The 22127-nt window shown below is 59.6% G+C and overlaps 1 protein-coding gene across 5 annotated transcripts in view; it reads right to left on the bottom strand.

Moving 5' to 3' along the window:
* Positions 1-22127, bottom strand: part of BICRA (BRD4 interacting chromatin remodeling complex associated protein) — an 80699-nt gene that overhangs the window by 8415 nt on the left and 50157 nt on the right. For 2 of the 5 annotated variants that reach the window (XM_047836715.1, XM_047836716.1), the window contains exons 2-7: positions 16888-16988; positions 15585-15630; positions 15455-15497; positions 13493-13558; positions 9521-11467; positions 8794-8970 (exon numbers count right to left, since the gene is read on the bottom strand). In XM_047836715.1, the coding sequence (XP_047692671.1) occupies positions 8794-8970; positions 9521-11467; positions 13493-13558; positions 15455-15497; positions 15585-15625 (2274 nt within the window). In that variant the 5' untranslated portion in view covers positions 15626-15630; positions 16888-16988. Of the gene's footprint in view, positions 1-8793; positions 8971-9520; positions 13458-13492; positions 13559-15454; positions 15498-15584; positions 15631-16887; positions 16989-22127 lie in introns of those variants that run through there. The other 3 variants (XM_047836717.1, XM_047836714.1, XM_047836718.1) reach the window with 3 other exon arrangements.

Raw genomic sequence — 22127 nt, 5'->3', positions numbered from 1 at the left:
GGAGGAAAGGAGAACGTCTGCGATTGAGACGCATATGCTTCAGCATAAAAACGGATACACCTCGAGAGAACGGAGGATAAAGAGAGCATAGCACGCTGCCGACGGGTACATCGGGGCGGCAGCCAAGCTTCAGAGGCGGCCCCCACCGATGCCCACCTCCCTCCTCATTATTTGGTCCCCTCCCACCCTGGGTCTCCTCCCAGGGTTAGTCTCTGGGACCAACAGATTTGGCGGAGATGGGCATACACCACTTCCAAGATGCAGTTCTAGAAAAGACCGCGGCTCTCGTCCTGGGACTCTCTGGCGGATCATTTACTCTGGGGGAAGCAAACCTTGGAGCGGGTTTTGAGGTGCCCCTTGGAGAGGGCTGCGTGGGGAGGAGCTGAGGCCACCTGCCAGGGGGGCGTGAGCACGCCCCCTTGGAAGAATAGTCTCCCGCCCCGACAAACCTTCGGATAACGGCAGCCCTAACTGACCTCCTCATGAGAGGCTGTGAGCCAGCAGATTCCAGCTAAGCTGCTTCCAGATTCCTAGTCCTCACGAACTATGCGAGGTAAGTTAATGCTTATTGGTTAAAGCTGCTCAGTGTGGGGGGCCAATTTGTTACGCAGCAACAGATAACTAATACATCCTGTTACAGAGCAAAGAACACCCGTGGGTTCTCTACAGTTCCTAGAACGTTGCTGTATGTTTCAAATCCTTTTTCAACATTTAAAAATAACAATTAAAAAAAATTCATCCCCTACTCATTAAAAATACAGACAAATACAGGGGCGCCTGGGTGGCTCAGTCGGTTGAGCGTCCGCCTTCGGCTCAGATCATGATCTCACGGTTCATGAGCTCGAGCCCCGCGTCGGGCTCTGTGCCGACAGCTCAGAGCCTGGACCCTGCCTCGGATTCCGTGTCTCTCTCTCTCTCTCTCTCTCTGCTTCTCCCCTGCTTGTACTCTGTCTCTTTCCCTCTCAAAAATAAACATTAAAAATGAAAAAAATAGGGGCGCCTGGGTGGCGCAGTCGGTTAAGCGTCCGACTTCAGCCAGGTCACGATCTCGCGGTCCGTGAGTTCGAGCCCCGCGTCGGGCTCTGGGCTGATGGCTCAGAGCCTGGAGCCTGTTTCCGATTCTGTGTCTCCCTCTCTCTCTGCCCCTCCCCCGTTCATGCTCTGTCTCTCTCTGTCCCCAAAATAAATAAACGTTGAAAAAAAAATGAAAAAAATATATGTATACAGACAAACACAGCACCACCCCCCCCCCCCACTCCCCAACCAAGTCAAAAAAACCAAATGATAACACGGGGGGAAACAGTTGTAATTCAGAGCATATGCCATCAGCCTCCAGAAATCACTAACAACCAGCGAGAACAAGGGGCAAAGGGCATGATCAGACAGCACACAGAAAAGGAAACACAGAGGCTCATCTATTTCGAGAGATGCTCAACCTCGCTTGTAACCAGAGAAATGCACACCAAAAGCGCCCCGTGGACCCATTTTCACGTCCATCCCTGCGGAGGAATACGGAGGAACACTGCCCAGCTGCACCAAGGGATCCAGGAAACTCTCCGCCCGCCGCCAAGACGGGCCTAGAATGTGCTACCTTCTGGGCGGTCGGAGACGCGGGAGAAACGTAAATCCACACGTAACCCCGGCCGCACACGCGCGGAACACGGAAGTCTATAGGCCAAATAAGGAATTGTGGTTTCCTGCAGGGGCCGGTGGGTTGGGAAGGTAGGCCTGGGGTGGGGCTTTAAAACGCTAAGAACTGCTTTCGGATGATTGAGCCATGTGCACAGAACGCCTAACGCTAAACATTAGAAATGTTTTATTTTTTAGTTTGTTTTTTGAGAGAGAGGGGCACAGCGAGCAGGGGAGGGGCAGAGAGAGAGGGAGAGAGAGAATCCCAAGCAGGCTCTGAGCTGTCAGTGCAGAGCCCGACGCGGGGCTCGAACTCACGCAAACCGTGAGATCGTGACCTGAGCCGAAATCAAGAATCAAGACGCGTAACCGACTGGGCCCCCCAGTCGCCCCCGAATTAAAAAATGTCTGAAATGGGTTGGGGGAGAAGACCAGGCTGAAAGAAAACTTCACGACACCCCCCTCCCCCCCAAATGTTACCGGCGGCCCCTGCACGCACTTAATTTTCCTTCTTCGTTCTTTTCCGTGTTTTAGAAGTTCTCGAAATCGGCACGGAAGGAGTCTTCCGGTCATGTTTCAAAAAACTACCTACCACACGAGGGGACCGTTCGCCAGGAGAGCCCCACTGGCCAGATGTAGACGGCATTCGTGGCGAATTCGGAACATCCCGCGGCCTGGCCAGGAGCCACCGGAGGAGGCTTCACGGGCAAAAGCCCACGAAGGCACAATCGCTTCAACGCCTTCCATAAAACGCCTGGGAAGCGCATCCACTCTCTGATCTCGAAGTTCCATTTCTAGAAACGTACCCTGCAGGCATTTTCACGCCACCGTGCAAAGCCTGGGTACCGGCGTATTTATAGAAGCGCTGTTTGCCCAGGAAGCCCCCTTCCGTATTCTCTCCAACAGGGAACCACGTCAATAAATAACGAAACAACGGGGCACTGCAGCCCACGGGCCGACGGGGCCAGCCTGGCCTATCATTCCGTATATAGCCCACAAGCTAAGAAGAGGCTTGTTTTGTGTGTGTGTGTGTGTGTGTGTGTGTGTGTGTGTTTACATTTTTAGATGGTGGCATAGAAATCAGGAGGAGAATATTTTGTGACTGGTGACGATAATAGGAAATTCAAAGTTCAGTGTCCATAAATAAAGTTTTATTGCAACACGGCCACGCTCAGAGACCGCAAGTCCCCAAATGGTTACTACTGGCCCTTTACGGAGCGTCTGCCCGGCTTCTTTTCACTTGTGGCATTTTCAACATGCCTGACCCCGTTTGAGCATTTTAACGCGTATGAACTTACTCCTCACCACAACCCTGTGACGTAGATGCTCTTATGATCACCCTTCCAGGGGAAGGAAGCTGAGGCACAGAGAAGTCAGTCACCTGGCTAGGGTCGCAGCCTTGTAAGGGGCAGGGTGGGGTTTCCAGAGTCCCCACGCCTGATGACTGCCCCACGGCTGTTCTCCTGGGCGGTGGTTTTCAAACCACACCCAGTGCCTATTGGCTAATGGTTGTGACCAGCCCGGTCATTTTAGTGGGGTTGTGACCAGCATTTAAGAAGAACGGAGGAGGGGCGCCTGGGTGGCTCAGTCGGTTAAGCGGCCGACTTCGACTCAGGTCACGATCTCGCGGTCCGTGAGTTCGAGCCCCGCGTGGGGCTCTGTGCCGACGGCTCAGAGCCTGGAGCCTGTTTCCGATTCTGTGTCTCCCTCTCTCTGGCCCTCCCCCGTTCATGCTCTGTCTCTCTCTGTCTCAAAAATAAATAAACGTCAAAAAAAAAATTTAAAAAGAACGGAGGAGGGACACCTGGCTGGCTCGCTCAGGAGAGCGCGTGGCTCTTGATCTCGGGGCTGTGAGTTTGAGCCCCAAGTTGGGTGCAGAGATTACTTAAAAATACAATCTTTAAGGGGCGCCTCGGTGGCTCAGTCGGTTGAGTGTCTGACTCTTGGTTTCGGCTCAGGTCACGATCTCGCGGTCCGTGAGTTCGAGCCCCGTGTTGGGCTCTGTGCTGACAGCTCGGAGCCTAGGGCCTGCTTCGGATTCTCTCTCTCTCTCTCTATCTCTCTCTCTCTCTCGGCCTCTCCCCTGCTCACATTCTGTCTCTTTCTCCCTCTTGAAGATAAAGAAACATTAAAAAAAAAATAAAAGCCTGCAAGTCGGGTCTGAGAGGTATCGCTGAACGGGCAAAGCAAGATACAGAACAGGACGGGGCGCTTCTGTGTGTAAACGCAAAGGAAAAGTAGGTGCCCACCTTGCACACACACGGGCTCTCGCATCTCCCCGGGTCCAAGTTCAGACAACGAGGGATGCTGGCCAAGTGCACAGGGGCGGTTCCCAGCCCAGGTGATTCGGTTCCCCAAGCGACACACGGCAACCCCTGAAGATCTCCATGGTTGTCCCAACTGGAGAAGGGGTGTTCCTGGCAACAAGGAGGCGGAGGCCGGGGATGCTACCCCACGCGCCACAGTGCACGGGACGGCCCCCCACGATGAAGAACGACCCGGCCTCAAACGTCTGCGGTGCCTGCCCTATGACGCGACAAGATGGCACTCTACAAAGAAACTGCCGGAGGGGGGGGGGTGTCTATATGCAGAAAGGACCAGAAATCCCATGAAAAGGAAGAGTCGCTGAAATTAACCATATACCCTTTTTTCTTTGTAAGCTGTATTTTTTTTTAAGTTTATTTTGAGAGAGAGAGAGAGAGAGAGAGAGAGAGCGAGAGCGAGAGCGAGCAGGGGAGAGGCAGAGAGAGGGAGACACAGAACCCGAAACAGGCTCCGGGCTCCGAGCTGTCAGCACAGAGCCCGACGCGGGGCTCGAACTCACGGACCGCGAGATCACGACCCGCGCCGAAGCCGGATGCCCAGCCGACGGAGCCACCCAGGCGCCCCAAACTGCATTTTTTAAACCACACGCGAGTAACGCTTGTTGAATAACGGCGACAAGGGTGGTGGCTTTTTTTTTTTTTTTTTTCCCAGAGCCCGCTATAAACAATACACGGGAGGCTTTGCGCTCCCTGAGCGGGATGGTCAGCGTTCCCCCCCCCTGAAGATACAGCCCCCTCAAGGGACAATTTCAAGAGCTGGGGTATCGATGACAAAATCAATCCCCTCACCTGGACGTCCCTGCGGAAGGCTGGCCACGAAGCAGGTGCCCGGGGGACGGGGGCCGCACGAAAGAACCACCTGACGGCAGCCTTCCAGCCTGGGGACGGGCCTGGCACACGAGCGTGCACGCGTATCGCAAGTCGGGACCCGGCTGACATTTCCGTGTTGCCTTCATGGTCCGCCGGGTCAGCCCCCCACCCGCCCACCCACCTGCTTGCTCAGCCAACAGACGTCTGTCCAGAACCTCCCATCATGCCATGCGCTCTCGTAGGCACAAAAGCCACAGCCCGCCTACACGGCGCGGACCCGTGTGTGTGTGTGTGTGTGTGTGTGTGTGTGTGACTGGGAACCAGCTTCCGTGCACACTCTCCTCTCTTCTCCAAGGTCAGCCACAGCACCGTTACCACTGTTCCGTGGCACGTATCTGCTCCCCGAATGCCTGCTCTCGACGTGAAGCAGAGCCGCGATTCACGCTCGACTCTGGCTTCCTGCATCCCTCGGGTGTTTCTGGCAACAAACCGTCAGGGTTCGAATCCAGGCCCTACCAGCTGGGGAACCACGGGCAAGCGACTGCCTCGCCCCGTGCCTCTGCTTCCTCACCTGTAACATGGGAGTAATAACACCGCCTACCTGAGGGAGGTTTCCAGGAGCTAAGGCGTGTAAAGTGTCCGGAACAGCACGCAGAAGCGCGGGAAAACCTGGGTGTGGGAGCGTAATTCGTCCCGGAAACATGCTTGTAATCTAAAGCACTCGTAGAGCAAAGTGAATTTCAAGAACCACAGGCTCAGTTGTGATCGTGGGGCGTTCGGCGTCCTGTACGACCCGGGCTGCGAGACCTCGCTCGCCTAGCAAGTTACAATTTATTAGACATGTCCGCTAACACAAGGGCCTGCGAGGGACGCTCCCAGGACAAGGTACTCACAATCCAAGGTCTCACCGTAAGAGAAATGGTATCGTTCGCGAAGTTATTCCCATAACGCCCTCCTCCTCGTGCCTCTGATCCTGAAGCGAGCTCCAAACCGTCCCCTGAACCTGTCCACTTGCCTCCACCATCACTGTGACCACCCCTTTGAAGCACTGTCCTTGTCCTTGTCCCATGAGGATCTCTGGACCTCCATTCACGTGGCCCACCAAACCACTCTCCAGTGGAAGCCAGAAGGATCACTGAAAATCATATAATCAGACAAGGCCATGGCCCCGTGACTGCCAGGGCCCAACTCATTGGCCCACGAGGCACCGCCGAACTCTCCGACCCTATCTCGCTCCACCCCGCCCCCCCCCCCTCCAGCCTACTTTCCATTCCTTGGCATCCCAAGTTGGCCCTGGCCTCAGGGCCTTTGCACATGCTATTCCCCCACAACTTCTCCTTCTTCGGGCCTCAGCTCAAATACTTCCTCCCCACAGAGGCTGTTCCTGCTCACAGCCTAGAGCAGGACCCTCGCAGGCCTCCTCACGGGCAACCCGTTGCCTTCAATGCTTTCATCTAGCAGGCTGTTTCACCTGCGGCTGAACCGCGTCTCCTCCCAGAACGTTCTCTCCCTTTGATACGGCTGGGGCGTACTCGGCACAGAGCCAGCACCGGCGGGGCTGTTTCGTACGTGTGTTTCGTTTCTTCAATAAATGATTTCCTCCATTGGTTTATTCAATACAGGCTCACTGAGGGTCGGCTGCGTGCCTGCAACTGTTCTGGCCACTGGGGATACGGCAAAGAGACAACGGACAAAACTCTCTGCCCTCGTGGAGTTTACAGTATGGCGAAAACCGTGTAAACAAGGACACTAGACAGTCGGTCACACGGCCGGAAGTGCTAAGGAGAAACACGAACCAGGCAAGGGCCAGGGCGGGCTGGGCTGCGGAGGGAGCGGGCTGTGGCTTGAGACGATGTGGCTGGGGAAGGTTGTGAGGAGTAAGGAGGGTGACCAAACGCGTCCTGGTTTGCCCGGGACGGTCTCACTTTTAAAACGACGAAGTCCTGGGGCACCTGGGTGGCTCCGTCGGTGGAGCGTCCGACTTTGGCTCAGGTCGTAATCTCGCGGCTCGTGAGTTCGAGCCCCGCGTCGGGCTCTGTGCTGACGGCTCGGAGCCCGGAGCCTGCTGCGGATGCTGGGTCTCCCTCTCTCTCTCTGCCCCTGCCCTGCTTGCGCTCTGTCTCTCTCTCTCTCTCTCTCTCTCTCAAAAATAAACATTAAAAATAAAATAAGATAAAACAAAATAAAAAAGTCCTGCTTTCTAAGAACGTCCTCGGTACTAGGTAAACTGGAATGACTGCTCACGGCAAATGTGTGCCGTGGCACCCACAGCGCTCGGAGGAGATCCTCCGAGCCCCCTGGAACGGCGGACCATGGAAGCTGCTTGCTGGAAGCCCTGTATCTGGCCCGGTCCAGAAGCACTGCTCGCAGCGTGAGTTGCTCCCACGCCGGCGCCTCCTGGCCTTTTGTCCCCTCCCCCACTTCTGCTTCTCCTCTCGATGCAGACATGGCCGGATCCCATCTTGGTCTCGTGTCCTCCTAGACCGTGACTCTGGACCGGATCCCGCTCTCCCCCAACGGGGACAAAAAAAAAATAATAATGATAAATGGCGGATACCTATTGCCTGCTTACCCTGGGCTAAGCCTATGGTGGCTCGTTTACTCCTAACAGACCCGTAAGAACCTGTGATTCCCATTTTGTGCAAGAAGAAATCGAGGCTCAGCGGGTACAGGGCTTTGCTCTGGGTCAGCACAAGCCCGGGCACCTATTCAGCGCCCTCGTTCCCCAAACATCTGTTTCCGGAAAGAAGGAACTGGTTGCTGAAGGTCACGGGGCAAGCAGCAGAACCCGAGAGCGAAATCGTGGTCGTCTAAGGCCAAAGTCCGTGATGCTTTCTGCCACCCTCACCTTGCTGACGTTATCTCCTCCTCCTCCCCTTGCCTACGCTCGTCGACCTATCCACGAGTCCTTCTTGAGCGAGTACAACATCGGCGCCAGAAAAGCACTCCCACGTGCTGATGGCTCGCGTGAGGCAAAGGCCAACGTTCCTCATATGTAAAGAGTTGCTACAAACCAACAAGAAAATGGCCAGGAACCCAAATTTTCAATGGCAAGGGGTACGAGCAGGCGATTCCACGGAAAGCACAAACAGCTCTACCTCTACGAACAGCTGCCCAATCTCGTGGTCAGAAACGCAAACCGAAACAAGGCGAGAAGCTGCTTGTCACCCGGCAGGCGGGCGAAGTTCAGTACACTGCTGAGGCCGTGCAGAAACGGGCACAGACGACACACCGCTGCTAAAGGGTGCCCCGATTGATACTCCACAGAGGGCGATCAGGCGCCACCCGTCACAACCACAGACGCCTGGGACAGACCCGGCGCTCTCCTTTTTTGAGAACCCGCCCCGCAAAGTGACGTACAGACGGTCATGCCTTGCCGCTTGGTTCCTCACAGCCACAGGCTGGAAAGGACCTAGCTGCTCGGCAACAAGGACCAGTTAAATAAATGCCAGCCCGTCGGCACGGCGGAGAACGGTGCGGTCCGCGAAAGAATGAAGCAACGTCTCCGAGATGAGTCCCTGACCGAGAGAAGGTGCGACACCACATGCAGAGTGTGCTCTTGCTTTTGTACGAAGTGGGAAGAAAAGAATCCAGGTGCCGCCTTGCCTGTCCACGCGTGGACAAGGATCCACAGCACCGCCCCGGGGAGGCAGGGCGGGAATCCGTGGCTCAGGAGAAAGGGCTTTTCAAGCTACATCTCCCGTTATCTTTTGAGATGTGAACCCTCTGACCGTGTTACTCCTCGGGAGGCGAAAACGGTCACTGTAGGAATGAAGTGCCTGCCGTGTGCACCCCGTGTCCCTGCCTACGGTGTGGGCTCCCCCAGGCCTGGCTCTGGTCCTAGGAGCCCACGGCTGCCAGGAGACCCTCCGGAAAGATCTGGGGAGCGAAGGGACACCTTTCCCAAGCCAGCGAGACAGAGAGGCAGGCAGGGCAGCCAGAGCGAGGGGGAGGAGGGGAGCAGGAAGGAGGGGTTTGCAGGGGCAAGGCTCGGTCTGAGCTGGGGCAGAGGCTGCTGGGGTTCATCTACCTGGGGGGCCGGCGCCGGGGAAGCCTGGCTGTCGGGGGCCTGAGGGCCGAGGCCAGCTCCTTTGGCGGTGGGGGTGGTCGGGGCTGGGTCTTGGGCGGGAGGCGGGGCGCTGACTATGACCGAGGCGGGCACGGAGAGGTGGGGGCCGTCTGCGGAGAGGGGCTGCTGGCTCCTCTCCTGAAACGGGCAGCCCGCACAGGGTCAGAAGGTCACCCCACGGCCCCCGCAGCCTCCCCACCCCAAGATCCCGGCCTCCCCAACGTCCCAGAGCAGGGGGTGGTGGGGACCGGGCGCAGGGGCACCGAGAGGCCGGGGCGGCTCGGACCCCGGGGTCCGGGCACCAGGGGGCCTGCTACCCCAGCAAGTTCGTTTCGCTCAGGTCCCGTCAGTCCTCCGGCTCCACCTCGCCCGCGGCCTCCCGCCCCATCTGTCTGTCTGTGTCTTGCCCGGCTCTCTCTGATTCTCATCCCCTCCAGCAGGACAGCAGACAGTCAGCCTGTCTGCCAGTCAGTCCTCCTCCTCGTCTTTTCCCCTCCTCGTCCCTGAGGGGACAGCCCGCATCACCGGGAGCAGGGAGTGCCGCTCTGAGACGCCCTCCCAAGCCCACCAGACGCCCCCCTCCCAGTCACCGCCTCCCCGCCCCCCCTGCACACATACACCTTGAGCTCCAGCTCCCGGCCCCTCCCGCAGCACACACCCCTGTCCGCGCCCCTCCCCGGCCACTTACCTGCGGCAGGAACATCTGCAGGGAGTCCTGAGTGAGGATGGCCGCGGTGGCGGCAGAGGGTGGCTGTCCCAGGACGATCTTCTCTGGGCTGGACGCCAGGCCCGGGCTGGGCTGGGGGGTGGTGGCCTGAGGCGGGGCGGCGGCCTGAGGGGCGGGGGTCTGGGGGGGGGGCTGCTGCGCCGGTGGCTGCTGGAGGCCCAAAGGCAGCGGTGTGCTGGCGGCCGGTGGCGCCTGGGGTGCCGTCTGCACCGCGAGGACGGGCGTGGCCTCCCCGGTGGCGGCCGGGGGGGCCGGCTGCACCAGCCCGTCGGGGGCGTTGAGCATGGCCACGGCGCTGGGAGGCAGGGTGACCCCCTGGAGGACGGTGGTGGCCGCGGGGCCCGTGGGCGCCGGCTGGCTCTGCGTGGGCAGGCTGCCCGCGGCCAGCGACACGGGCATCTGGAAGAGCGCCGGCTGGCCCACCTGGATGGGGGCGGCCGAGAGGATGTGGGCGGCGCTGTGGGCCCCCGAGTGGGGGGCCAGCACGGGGCCCAGGCTCAGCGGGCCCGCCAGGTTCTGGTTGGTGAGGATGGGGTTTGCGATGAGCTGTCCACCCGCGTGGGGGGCCGCGGCCGCCAGGATCTGCCCGCCGACGTTGGTGGGCAGGGCCGACAGCGTCTGGGGCAGCTGGACGGCGGGCGCCCCCGGCAGCAGGAACTGGTTCTGGCCCGGCAGCATGTGCTGGGCGGGGATGACGATGCTGCTGCCCTGATTCAAGAGGTGGACGCTCATGGGCTTGCTCAGGGCCCCGGGCGGCTGAGGCGGGGCGGCCCCCGTCGTGGTGGCCGGAGGCTGCTTGAAGACGTTGGCCTGCAGGGCCGGCGCCGGGAAGCCCGACAGCACCACGTTCTGGCCGGCCTTGCCCGCTGCCATGAAAGTCAGGTTCTGGGGGGCCTTGGGCGGCTGCGGGAGGCCCCCCGCCTCGCCCTGGATGGTGAGCGTGGCGCCCGCGGGGGCGAACGGCTTGGGGGTGAGCTGGTAGAGCTTGGGGGGCAGCACGCCGGCGGGCTTGGGCTGGATGGGCGTGGGCGTGCGATGCAGGATCACGTTGGGCGCCGGGACCAGCGGCGACGTGCCGAGGCCGGGGGCCGCCGAGGGCGCCCCGCCGGCCGCTGCGGGGGCGGCCCCGGCCCCTCCGAACACCGAGTTCCCGTTGAGTGTGGTGGCCACGGCGGTGGGGAGGTTCTTCTGAATGACCAGGCCCGCCCCCTGGGGCGAGACGCCGGCCGACGCCAGGGTCACCGGCTCCGAGGGGCCGGCCGCAGAGGCCAGGTAGCCGCTGACGGGCACTTGCTTGGCCAGGAGCTGGGAGGTGGGCGGGTTGAGTGCCATGACCGGCTGGCCCACCACCTGGATGGGCGCCAGGCCGAGCGTGGCCGCCGCGGCGCCCCCAGGGCTGCCATTGGGCAGGCCCTGGAGGCCCGGGATGGGCTGGAGGGTCACATTGCCCAGGCCCACGGGCTGCAGGAAGGGCTGGACGCTCAGCGCTTTGTTGACCACGTCCTGGGGCGGCACCAGGGCCTGGTGGGTCAGCACGGCGGGGGGGGCCTGCAGCCCCAGCAGGTCGGTGCCCCCCGGGAACAGGGCCTGGGGCCCAGCGGCCACGGCCGCGGCCCCTCCGGCCCCCGCCGGGCCCGCCCCGCCGTCCGCGGGCTGCAGGGTGGGCAGCTGGAAGGGGCCCAGGTCCAGCTCGGCCTCGGCCTCGAGGGTCTGCTCAGTGATGTTGGCCTCTTGGAGGCTCTGCTGGAGGATGTCGCAGGGCTGGTCGGCGCCCCCTCCGCCCCCGCCGCCGCCCCCCGCAGCAGGCGAGCCCAGGATGGCATCTTCCAGGAAGTCTAGGTCCACGCTGGGGGCCGGCTGCGTGGGCTCCGGGCTCAAGTGGTTGCCAGAAGCTTCTTGCACGTGGAGCTGGAGGCCGGGCGAGGTGGGAAGGGAAGAACAGAGGTTAACAAGGGGCTGGTGCAGGGCAGGGCTGACGCACAGGGCACTGGGTGCCGGCGCGGCCAGAGAGAACGCTTCACCTGGACGTGGCCGCCACCTACGTTCGAATCCCAGCCTCCGCCGGGCTCTGCCGTGCAACCCGGGGCTTGCTTTCTCCGGCCTCGCTCTCCCCATCTGCACGCGTCCGCGGAACGGAATGAAAACTCTTCTCGAAGGAGCCATAAAGGCCCATAAAACCTCTACGTGCAGCTCCCGCGCTCAGAAGGCGCCCGGAAGGCCGCCAACGCCTTCCTAACCCTTTTGGTAGCAAACCCTGACCAAAAGTGATTACGGCGCTCTCGGGGAGAGCCACAGTTTGCCCACGTGACGTGACCCTTCTGGAGGCGGACCGTGGAGAGGGGAGCAGGGTGTCACGTGACGTCCCGCATCCCTTTCCCGGAACCCCTGAGAGGACCCGGAGTTCTGAAACACGCCCGGCCCCCAAAGCTTCCGGATCGAAGACCGGGGTTGTGTTCGTTAGGGACAGAGGCAGCTACCGTCGGGGGCCTTACTCTGGGCCGGCCGTGCTGAGTCGGACGCATCTTCAGCGCCTTCCACGCTGTCCCGGATTGCGATCCAGGCACGTACGATCGAGACACGCACGGACATTTGAGCAAATGCGGCACAGGCGACAGTTGCGCGCCCCCACCCTCCTTTCCCAGATGGAGAGAGGGGACTGCTTGGCCGGATGTGGCTCCCGATCAGCCCCCAGCCCAGACCCGGACGGTTCTGAGTTCTTAACCACTTAAATGGCCACAACCAAACCTGCCTCCTAGGACGGTCATGACCTTCACGGACATCACACGCAGGGGGCTTGAAGCCGGACCAGGGGCTTCACGGGTGTTAAAAAAGGGTGATACGGGGCACCTGGGTGGCTCAGTCGGTTGAGCGTCCGACGCTTGATTGCGACTCAGGTCAGGAGCTCGTGGTTCGCGAGACTGAGCTCCGTGTCTGGCTCTGGGCTAACAGCACGGAGCCTGCTTGGGGTTCTCTCCCTCTCTCTCTGTCCCTCCCCTACTCTCTAGATAGATAGATAGATAGATAGATAGATAGATAGATAGATAGATAGGTAAAAGAAACTTAAAAAGGATGGCAACATGTAATCACAAAGTCAGAATCCAGGCTCGTCACTGTTCCCGGGTCTATAAAGGGTCAAATAAAGGTTTATTGGTCAGGTTCTAGATTAATCATTTATATTATGAAAGATAAGTTATTCAGAACATATTATCACAGCTGTCGTGAGCACTAAGTAAAAATGACCGGAAAGGGCTGGGTAGCATACAGTAAGTGTTAATAAATGACAGTTATGACAACAGGGAGGAGGGAGAAGACAGGAGGAGGAGGGGGAGGGATGAGGCGAAGGGGGGATTGGGAAGGGGGGAGGAAGGGAGAAGCAGCAGAAGAGGAAGAAGAGGGAAGGTCAAGTGGCACGGTCAGGCACACAGTAGGTGCTTAATTAACGTCCACTGCGTTCCCCACTCTGGGCTTTGCCTGGCACCCCTGCCCCCATTTTCCAGATGGATACTGAGGTCTGCGTCAGTTGACCCCCTTCCCCTGGGGGACACCCAACCACGGCTAAGCAGGGACAGGCTCCCAGGCCCCCGCACTGCCTGCTCCCTAGACGAGTGTCCCCTGGTGAACCCCAGAGCTGGCCTCTGCCTCAACTCCCCAGAATCGCTCTGTCCCAACTGACCCGAGGCCCCAAAGCCAGGGACCCGGGACCCTCCCCTTCTCCCGAGGAGCCAGTGGGCAGAGCCAGGGCCACCCCACCTAGTCCCACCTCCACCCCCTGTGGCCCCCCCCACCCTCCTCCAGGCAAAGCGCCTCAGGGGTGAACGTGACCCCCCTCCCTCTTGCCGTTAGGGCCTCCCTCCCGCCGGCCGCTCCAGGGGCACCACGGGCCGTGACTCAGAGCCCGCCCCCCGCCCCCCACCGAACCCCTGAGTCACTTACCCCAGGACCTTCATAGAAGGCACTTTGGGCCTCCCCGGGGTTATCCAGGAGGTCGTCACCATCCAGCTGCAACAAGACCCGCCCCCACCCCAGGTCAAGGTCAGCTGGGCAGCGGGCTGGCCCTGCTCTAGAACAAAAACCAATTTGAAGTCACAGAGGACCAGGGGACAAAGACGGCACCTGGGGCGTCAGCATCGCGGGACACTCTGCCTCCAGAAAAGAGGCCCCAAAGAAAGGGGCCTGGCGGCGTGTTTAAAACCCAAGGTGTCCCCGGCACGGAGTCCGAGGCTCTCCCGACGCGCCTGCCTTGAACTCTAGACTCCTGCCTCCGTGCCTCTGCCCAAGCTGAGCCCCGCCTTCAGCCTTCATCCCAGCACATCCTTCGGGACCCGACGGACCCGCCACCTTCTCCCAACAACCACCCGTCTCTCCTTACTAAGTCACTCCTTTCTCTATGTGGCCCAAGTGCCCGGCGTGCCCCCCACCCCCCCACCATCTGGGCCCCTAGCGCCCATGCCCAGCCTGACTCCGGGAGGGCAGGGACCTGATTCCCAAGGCGCATGTCTGAAACAGCACCTGACGTCCACGGAAGGGCCCACGGAATGTGCGTCCATGGCTGAGCCTCCCCAGTCTCTTTCCACGTGGATGTCTCTCCAGAACCCCGGGCGCCCAGCACTGCCAACGAGGGGCCCCCCTGTGCTCGTGGAATCTGTCCCCCCGAACCCCAGCCTCAGAAGACACAACCCACTCAAATCTAGGAGGCATTCGCACACTCTCCTCCTCAACGACTCCTCCACCAGCGGGTCTAGTCGGCTCTGCCTTCCAGACGGACCCCCAAAGCCAGCACCCGGAGCCCCCCCCGCTTTAGTGCCCACCCCACGGCCCCGGCCGCCATCGTCCCGCTGTCCTCGCCGCCACACCACAGTCGTCTGACGCTTCTCCTTCCAAGAGGTGGCGCTACGTTCCCCTCCCTGTGATCGCGGGCCGGCTCAGTGACTCACTTCTCACGAATACAGAGTGACTTCGGTGGTGAGATCATAAGAGGCACTGAGCTTCCTCCTGGCCCTGGCCCTGGGGTCACTCACTGTGGGGGAAGCCAGAGTGACACGTCCTGAGGACACTCAAGCTGTCCCTACAGGGAGGCCTATGTGCTGAGGAGCCAAGGCCTCTGGCCAACAGCCACAGAAACGCGTCATCGTGGAAGCCCGTCCTCCAGCCCCGGACAAGCCTTCGGATGACAGCGGCCCCGGCCGACATCCTGACTGCAACCTCAGGACAGACGCCCCCGCGCCAGGGGCACCCAGCGAAGCGGCTGCCCAAGTCCCGACCCTCAGGAGCTGTGACAGCGCTAACAAACTTTAAGTCACTAAGCGTCGGGATAATTTGTTACACAGCCCCAGACAACCGATACGACTCCTCATGGCTCAGCCCGCTTCTACTTCCTGCTTTGCTCCAGGCCCCTCGTGACCTGTGACTTTTGTCCGCTCCAGTGTCCCCCCCCCCACCAGTTTCCCCTTCAGTCCGGCCCCACCAGCCTTCTTTCTGTTCACTGACCGTAGCATGTTTTCCTGCATTTTTCTGCCTGCCCTTCTGCCCAGAGCAGCATGGGTGCCTCCCTCTGATCCTCCACTTTGGCCTTCAATGTCACCTCCCCGCCCACACTGAAGAAGCCCCTGCCCCCCCCACCCCCGCTTTGTTTGAAACTATTTTGTTGTGCAAGTGACATTCTTATTTTTATCCTGCTCTGCAGGGTGTGGTCGGTGACTGCTTTGTTTCCCCGAGGAAACGTGTACGGTGTGAGGGCAGGGATTTGCCACCTCCTCTGCTCTGGCCATGACCCCGGGGGCTCAGCTCACAGAAGGCACGAGGCGGAGGTCTACTGAATCCGGGGCACAGGTCTCTCAGCCCCCCAGTTCCACAGCCCCCTACCCCAGGGAGGCCCCTCCCTGCCCCAGCACTCACCTTCTCGGATCCATGTAAGAAGTCATTGAGGGCCTGAGGGTCGCTGAAAGACAGAAGAGGAGAGACACTGAGGAGGTGAAGGGGGGGAGGTGGGGGGGGGCAGGGAGGGCAGGAGGAGGCTGTTACTCACCAAATCACGTCTAGTAAGCACCTCCCATCCTCATCATCCATCGCCACTGCACGGGGTGGGGCGGGAAGAGGGCAGGGGACACAAGGTTAGACGTCTGTGCGGCACGCCAGGACCCTCCCTTCAAGGACAGTTCCCTGGGCCCAACGTCCGTGGAAGGTCAGGGTGTCTGTTCCCTGGGGTCTACAGGTGTGGGTGGGGGCGGGGAGAGCCTTCCAGGAGCCCCCCCCCCCCCCCCCGCCCGGAGACAGCTGCCTTTTCCTCCTCCCTGACCTCTTACCCAGCATCTGATGCCCCCGATGAGGACACTGACTGAGACTATGTGAGCCCTGATCGCATGTGGGCCTGCGCTGAGGCCTTCACGCACACATAACCCTTTCAATCCTCACGGTACCCCACAAGGGGGGAGGTCCTGCCATCCCCACGTCGCAGAGGAGTAACTGGGGACATGGAGACTGTCATCCATTTCCCAGCCAACAGGGGGCAGAGCCAGGCCTTGAACGCAGGGTCTGGCCCGGAGCAGGGTGTGGCTGGGGGGGGGGGGGGGCGGTCTGCCCTACGCGGGAACAGTCCCGAACCTCACCGAGGATGTGGTGACTGTCGTGGGTTCCCCTCCTCGCGACACACAGACACATACAAAACCTCACGTGCGCCCCCAGCTGGTTAGAGCCCCTCCCCCGTGACAGCGTTCTGTGACCGCCACCCCCAACCATCACCCCAACTCCCAGGACCCCCCAAGCACTCCAGGGGCATAAAGAGTCTCGGGAAGGGGCTTCTCATAGTTGGTTCGGGGCCTGCGAAGCCGGCAGGCACAGGCTCCCCCCAACACACAGCAATGACTGGCCGCGGGGACCGTCCCTGGAGGTCCTTCCCCGGCTCTCGCTGCCTTTCGCAGCGGTGACAACATGTTCTGTCCGGCTCCACATCCCAGCCCCACCAACGCTTCCTTCTTCCTGTGGCCGGCGAGTCCTGCCCTCCCCAACCAGCCCGGGGCAGGGGCTGGGGCGGGGAGTGGGGGGAAGCCCAGCCAGGGGACAGAAAGGCAGGACCTGCAAAGCATCTGGAGAAAAGGGGAAAGTGGGGAGAAGATCCCCACCTGCAGCTGGCAGGGAGGCAGGGGGATGGTCCAAATGACCCGGGGCAGGGGGGGGGCGGGGGGCGGTCCAAGGCCGGAGACGGAGGGGCTAAGCCAGGCTCCGCCAGGAAGGAACGTTCCTTCTCCGCCCAGGGGTCAAGGTGGGCCCAGGGAGGTGGAATCAGGGACACACGCCCCTCGGGGCACGCACCGGGACCCTCGGCCGGTTACCTGCGCTACAAACGAATCATGAAGGGAAGGAGGGGGTGTCCACTCCAGGTCTATGCGGGGCCCCCGGCTGGGGACTTGGGGAGCGTCCTTTCGGGGGCCAGCTGTGGAGACAGAACGAGAGGGAGGCTGTGAGAGAGAAAGCCAGGGACAGGGAGGGAGCTGCAGCGAGGAAGGAAGGGGTCAAACACAAGTTTAACAGCACGAGAGCCAACACCGGCCGTTATCGCGTACGGAGCGCGATGGCTGGCCATACGGTGTCACCTGAGCCGGGCACGAAGCTGGCACTTACACGACATAATTCACTGAGGCTTCGACCTGAGCAAACAGTCGATTCTCGTTATCCGAGGCGCCTCCGTTCTGCACGGCCGCCTCGGGGACCCGGGGCGACGCTCGGTGCTAGGCCGGGGGCGGGGGGGGGGAGCGTTTTTAACAGCCAAACCGCCAACGAGAAGCGGGAAGGATGTAAACGGGGTGGCGCTAAGCATCGTGAGAGGTGAAATGAGAGGTCAAAGTGCTGCCTCGTCCAGCCTCAGCGGGAACAGGTGCTTTGGGCCACTCAAGCGTTTTCACGCGTCCCCAAGTGACCAGGGCAGCGCATCGGTATCGATCTGTGGGTTACACGTGTCGGCAGATACGGGATCACGAATAACGAGGGAGGATGGGAGGATCGACTGGAACGAACGGCCACGGGGAGGGGAGGGTGTCGGCCTGCTTCTGGTTTTAAGTGCTCTACCCACACGAACCCATTTCACCTTTTCTTTGTTTCTTAATGTTTTCATTTTTTTTTTAATTCTTTAAAAAACCTTTAAAAAATGTTAAAGATTAAAAAAAAATTTTTTTTTTAAATCCCTTTTTATTTTCGAAAGAGAGAGAGAGAGAGACAGAGGGCAAGCGGAGGGAGGAAGAGAGAGAGAGGGAGACACAGAATCCAAAGCGGGCTCCAGGCTCCGAGCTGTCGGCACACGGCCCGACGCGGGGCTCGAACCCACGAACCGTGAGATCGTGCCCGGAGCCGAAGTCGGACGCTTCACCGACCGAGCCACCCAGGCGCCCCCGGGATAGGCACTTTTATTAGCCCCATTCCACAGAGGGGGAAAGTGAGGCTCAGGCCCGTGATGTCTACTCCCAGGAGCCCTCAACTGGTAAGGGGCCAGGCCGGGGCCTGAGCCAAGGCCGGCTAAGAGTCCCCGCTCTTAGCCACCTATCCCGCGGATGGACGTTCCTCTCGTCAGGCTGTTTTCCTTTCAGAATCTGAAGCAACTATGGCAAAAATGTCAGGAGAAGATGAAGCTGCCAACAGCCTGTTATCATTTCATGAATGCTTGGAATAGTTCAGATCCGAAACAGCGATAAAGGGAGGGGCAGGGAGGGGGGAGAGGAGTGGTTGCGCCCGGCCCTGGGAAGACCTAGGAAGCAATCCGTCACAAGACCCAGGAACGTGGGATCCTGGGATCCGTGTCCCATCTGGATGCACCGCCTTGGCCTGGCGGTGTTCACAAGCACCCAGCTTCCCACTGGTTCCTTCCCTCCTCCCAGCCTGGAGTTTCAGGTGTGGTCCCAGCTCCGCAGACCTCGGGCCAGCAGAACTGCGCCCGGGAGCGCGAGTTTCCTGAACGGGACTCTCCAGACGGGGGGTCCGGGGGTACATGTCCAGCGGGAGGCTCCTGACGTCTCGCCGAAAAAAATGTTCAAGTTTCCTTATTGATTTCGAGAGAGAGCGAGCGAGCAGGGGAGGGAGGAGCAGAGAGGGCGGCAGGGGGGAGTGTGGAGAGTCTGAAGCAGGTTCCACGCCGTCAGCGCAGAGCCCGAGACGGGGCTCGATCCCAGATCCCGGGAACAGCGAGATCGCGACCTGAGCCAAAACCGAGAGCCGGACGCTTTACCCCACTGAGCCACCCAGACGCCCCAGGAGAATGTTTTCATCCGTGCGTCTTTATTCCGATGGTCACAGCAGAGAAAGGAACGGCGGGGGGGGGGGGGGGGGGACACTTTTCGGCGAGAGGAAAACGTTCTGCGTTGGGGGATGCCAGTGAAGGTGCCAGTTAAGTGAGGGTTTAAAACGTAACGGCTTGGATCTGCGCGTGTGTGCTCAAAACGTGTACATTTTACCTTAAGACGCTATAAAAAAAAAAAGAAAAAAAAGAAAAGAAAAGAAAAGAAAAGAATCAACACCAGTAGTGGTAGCGGGGCGGGGGAGAGGCCAGACAGGTGTGGCAGGACGGGTGGGAGCTGGTAAGGCTTCGGGTGCCGGTCGCTGGCCGTTGTGGGGAGTTTCCACATTAAGAGGAAAACAGCAGGCCAGCGATCAGCTCCGCACCTCTGCCTCCCCCGTCTCCCATCGGCCGGAAGCCAAGAGACGCGGCGTGAAACGACAGATCCCCGCTCCGCCGTGCGTGGGCTGGGCGACACCGGGCAGGTGACCTCACCTCTCCGTGCCTTGATGTGTTCCCGGGCCAAAAGCGTATAATCACAGTCCCTGTGTCTCCTCTGCTGGCGGAGAGTCTCTGAGGACAGGGCCCGGGCTGTGGTGCGCACACAGCAGGCACTGGGATCGATACTGCCCTTGATGTCGCTGTTTTGTGAGCCCTGCCAAACGCGGCCGGCTGATGAGAAAAGGTCAGCCCTGACCCTGCCTCCTGTCCCCCATGGTCTCACACTGATGCCCAGGACCTTCCCTGGATCTAGAAGCCCGGGTTCCCGCCCAACCTGTGTGCCCCGCGACCAGTTACTCACCCCCCCACCCCCCGTGCCTCAGTTTCCCCACCAGGCCGAGGGGGCTAACGGCACGTCCCCCGCCACGGGATCGTTATGCACGAACGCCTTCAGTCCTCACGTGTGCCAAAGTGTTTCACAAGCATTCAACTGCCGCTGTGGACATGAGCCGGTGTGGCAACCCCCCAAAGCTTTCCGGCCAGTCAGGTTGGGGAAAAAAGCCCCCCAGGCTCCAGCTTTTCCACCAGGTGCCAGCTGCCGCGTGAGCACCGCGGGAGGAAGGCTGTATATGTCACCAGCTTCCGTGATGGGTCATGACACGGTCCTACTTAAGCCGCCCGGCACCACGCCCCCTTGCATCCTTCCAAGGCCAGCTTTACGCCCATTTCTCAGGTGAGATAAATGAGGCCAAACGGAGTGGTTATGGAGAAGCCACGGCCATCACGGCCAAAGAAACGTGCCCACGCGGGGCTAACCAGGCACCCTGCAGCCCTTCACCCAAGCAGGCAGAAGGAGGCTTGAAGGACACAAATGAGGGGCACCTGGGTGGCTCAGTTGAGCGTCCGACTTCGGCTCAGGTCACGAGCTCACGGTCCGTGGGTTCGAGCCCCGCGTCGGGCTCTGTGCCGACAGCTCGGAGCCCGGAGCCTGCTTCGGATTCTGCGTCTCCCTCTTTCTCTCTGCCCCTCCCCATGCTCGCACTCTGTCTCTTAATCAAAAACAAATAAGCATTAAAAAATAAATAAAAATTAAAAATGGGTAAGGTAGTCAATTGTATGTTATGTGTATTTTACCGTGGTTAAAAAAAAAAAAAAAGAATTAAAAAAAACCCGGACAATTGGGGCACCTGGTGGCTTAGTTCATTAAGCGTCTGACTCTTGATTTTGGCTCAGGTCATGATCTCATGGTGGATGAGATCGAGCCTCACGTGGGGCTCTAAGCCGACAGCACGGAACCTGCTTGGGATTCTCTCTCCTCTCTGTCTCTCTCAGAATAAAACAACTCTTTTTTCTAAAAGGACAATGAAGACTATCAAAGATTTTTGAAAAAACTTTTTTTAAATTTTAATTTCATTTTATTTTAATTTTTTTTTTTAATTTTTTTTTTCAACGTTTATTTATTTTTGGGACAGAGAGAGACAGAGCATGAACGGGGGAGGGTCAGAGAGAGAGGGAGACACAGAATCGGAAACAGGCTCCAGGCTCCGAGCCATCAGCCCAAAGCCTGACGCGGGGCTCGAACTCACGGACCGCGAGATCGTGACCTGAGCTGAAGTCGGACGCTTAACCGACTGCGCCACCCAGGCGCCCCTAAATTTTAATTTCATTTTATTTTTTTTTATTTTATTTTTTTTTTAATTTTTTTTTCAACGTTTATTTATTTTTGGGACAGAGAGAGACAGAGCATGAACGGGGGAGGGGCAGAGAGAGAGGGAGACACAGAATCGGAAACAGGCTCCAGGCTCCGAGCCATCAGCCCAGAGCCCGACGCGGGGCTCGAACTCACGGACCACGAGATGGTGACCTGAGCTGAAGTCGGACGCTCAACCGACTGCGCCACCCAGGCGCCCCTAAATTTTAATTTCATTTTAGAGAGAGAGTGAGTGAGTGGGGGAGAAGGGCAGAGAGGGAATCTTTTTTTTTTTTTTTTTTTTAAATTTTTGAGAGACACAGCGTGAGTAGGGGAGGGGCAGAGAAAGAGGAGACCCAGAATCCGAAGCAGGCTCCAGACTCCAAGCTGTCAGCGCAGAGCCCGATGCGGGGCTCGAACTCACAAACCGCAAGATCATGACCTGAGCCGAAGTCAGACGATCAACCGACTGAGCCACCCAGGCGCCCCTAACGTTTCCTTTCGATCACATTTGCCGCTTGCCAGGCGCTCAACAGCCGCACGCAGCCGGTGGCCGCCGTCCCGGGGCAGCGCGGATCGAGCCCATACCCATCGCGGGCAGGGCTGGTCTGGCCAGAGTGGTGGAAACCTGGAGACTGACCAGGTTGGCTGAAGAGGAGGGGGCCCGCCTTTTGCCCTGGTCTCTACTCGGTGCACGCGTGACGTTTTCCGCGGTGAGAAACGTTTGCTGAAAAACATCCTTTAATCCCAAGTATCGCATGACTGTCTGTCTGATGGTTCATTGTGTTTTCTTGCCTGTGGGATGCCGGTGCCCGCACAGGGGGGGCTCGGTAAATATTCGCGGACGGAATCAATGACCGTGCGGAACAAGAGAAGACAAACCCATTCATTCGTTCAGAGCGGCCTGGTACAAAGGGCACCCCTGAAGCCCTGTGCGTCCAGCACGGGGATACCCTCATCGCGGGATACCCTAAGGAGCAAAAGCAGACCCGATCCTTGACCCTGGGACGCGTGTCCAGTGGTGGCATTGAATCCTCCCCCCGTCTCAACAACAAGCATACTCAAAAGCTTTTAAAAAAGTGACTGGCGGGGCGCCTGGGTGGCGCAGTCGGTTGAGCGTCCAACTTCAGCCAGGGCACGATCTCGCGGTCCGTGAGTTCGAGCCTCGCGTCAGGCTC

This window comes from Prionailurus viverrinus, chromosome E2 (assembly GCF_022837055.1).
Source record: "Prionailurus viverrinus isolate Anna chromosome E2, UM_Priviv_1.0, whole genome shotgun sequence".
NCBI classification, from domain to species: Eukaryota; Metazoa; Chordata; class Mammalia; order Carnivora; family Felidae; genus Prionailurus; species Prionailurus viverrinus.
This window is presented reverse-complemented; position numbering and strand designations above follow the sequence as displayed.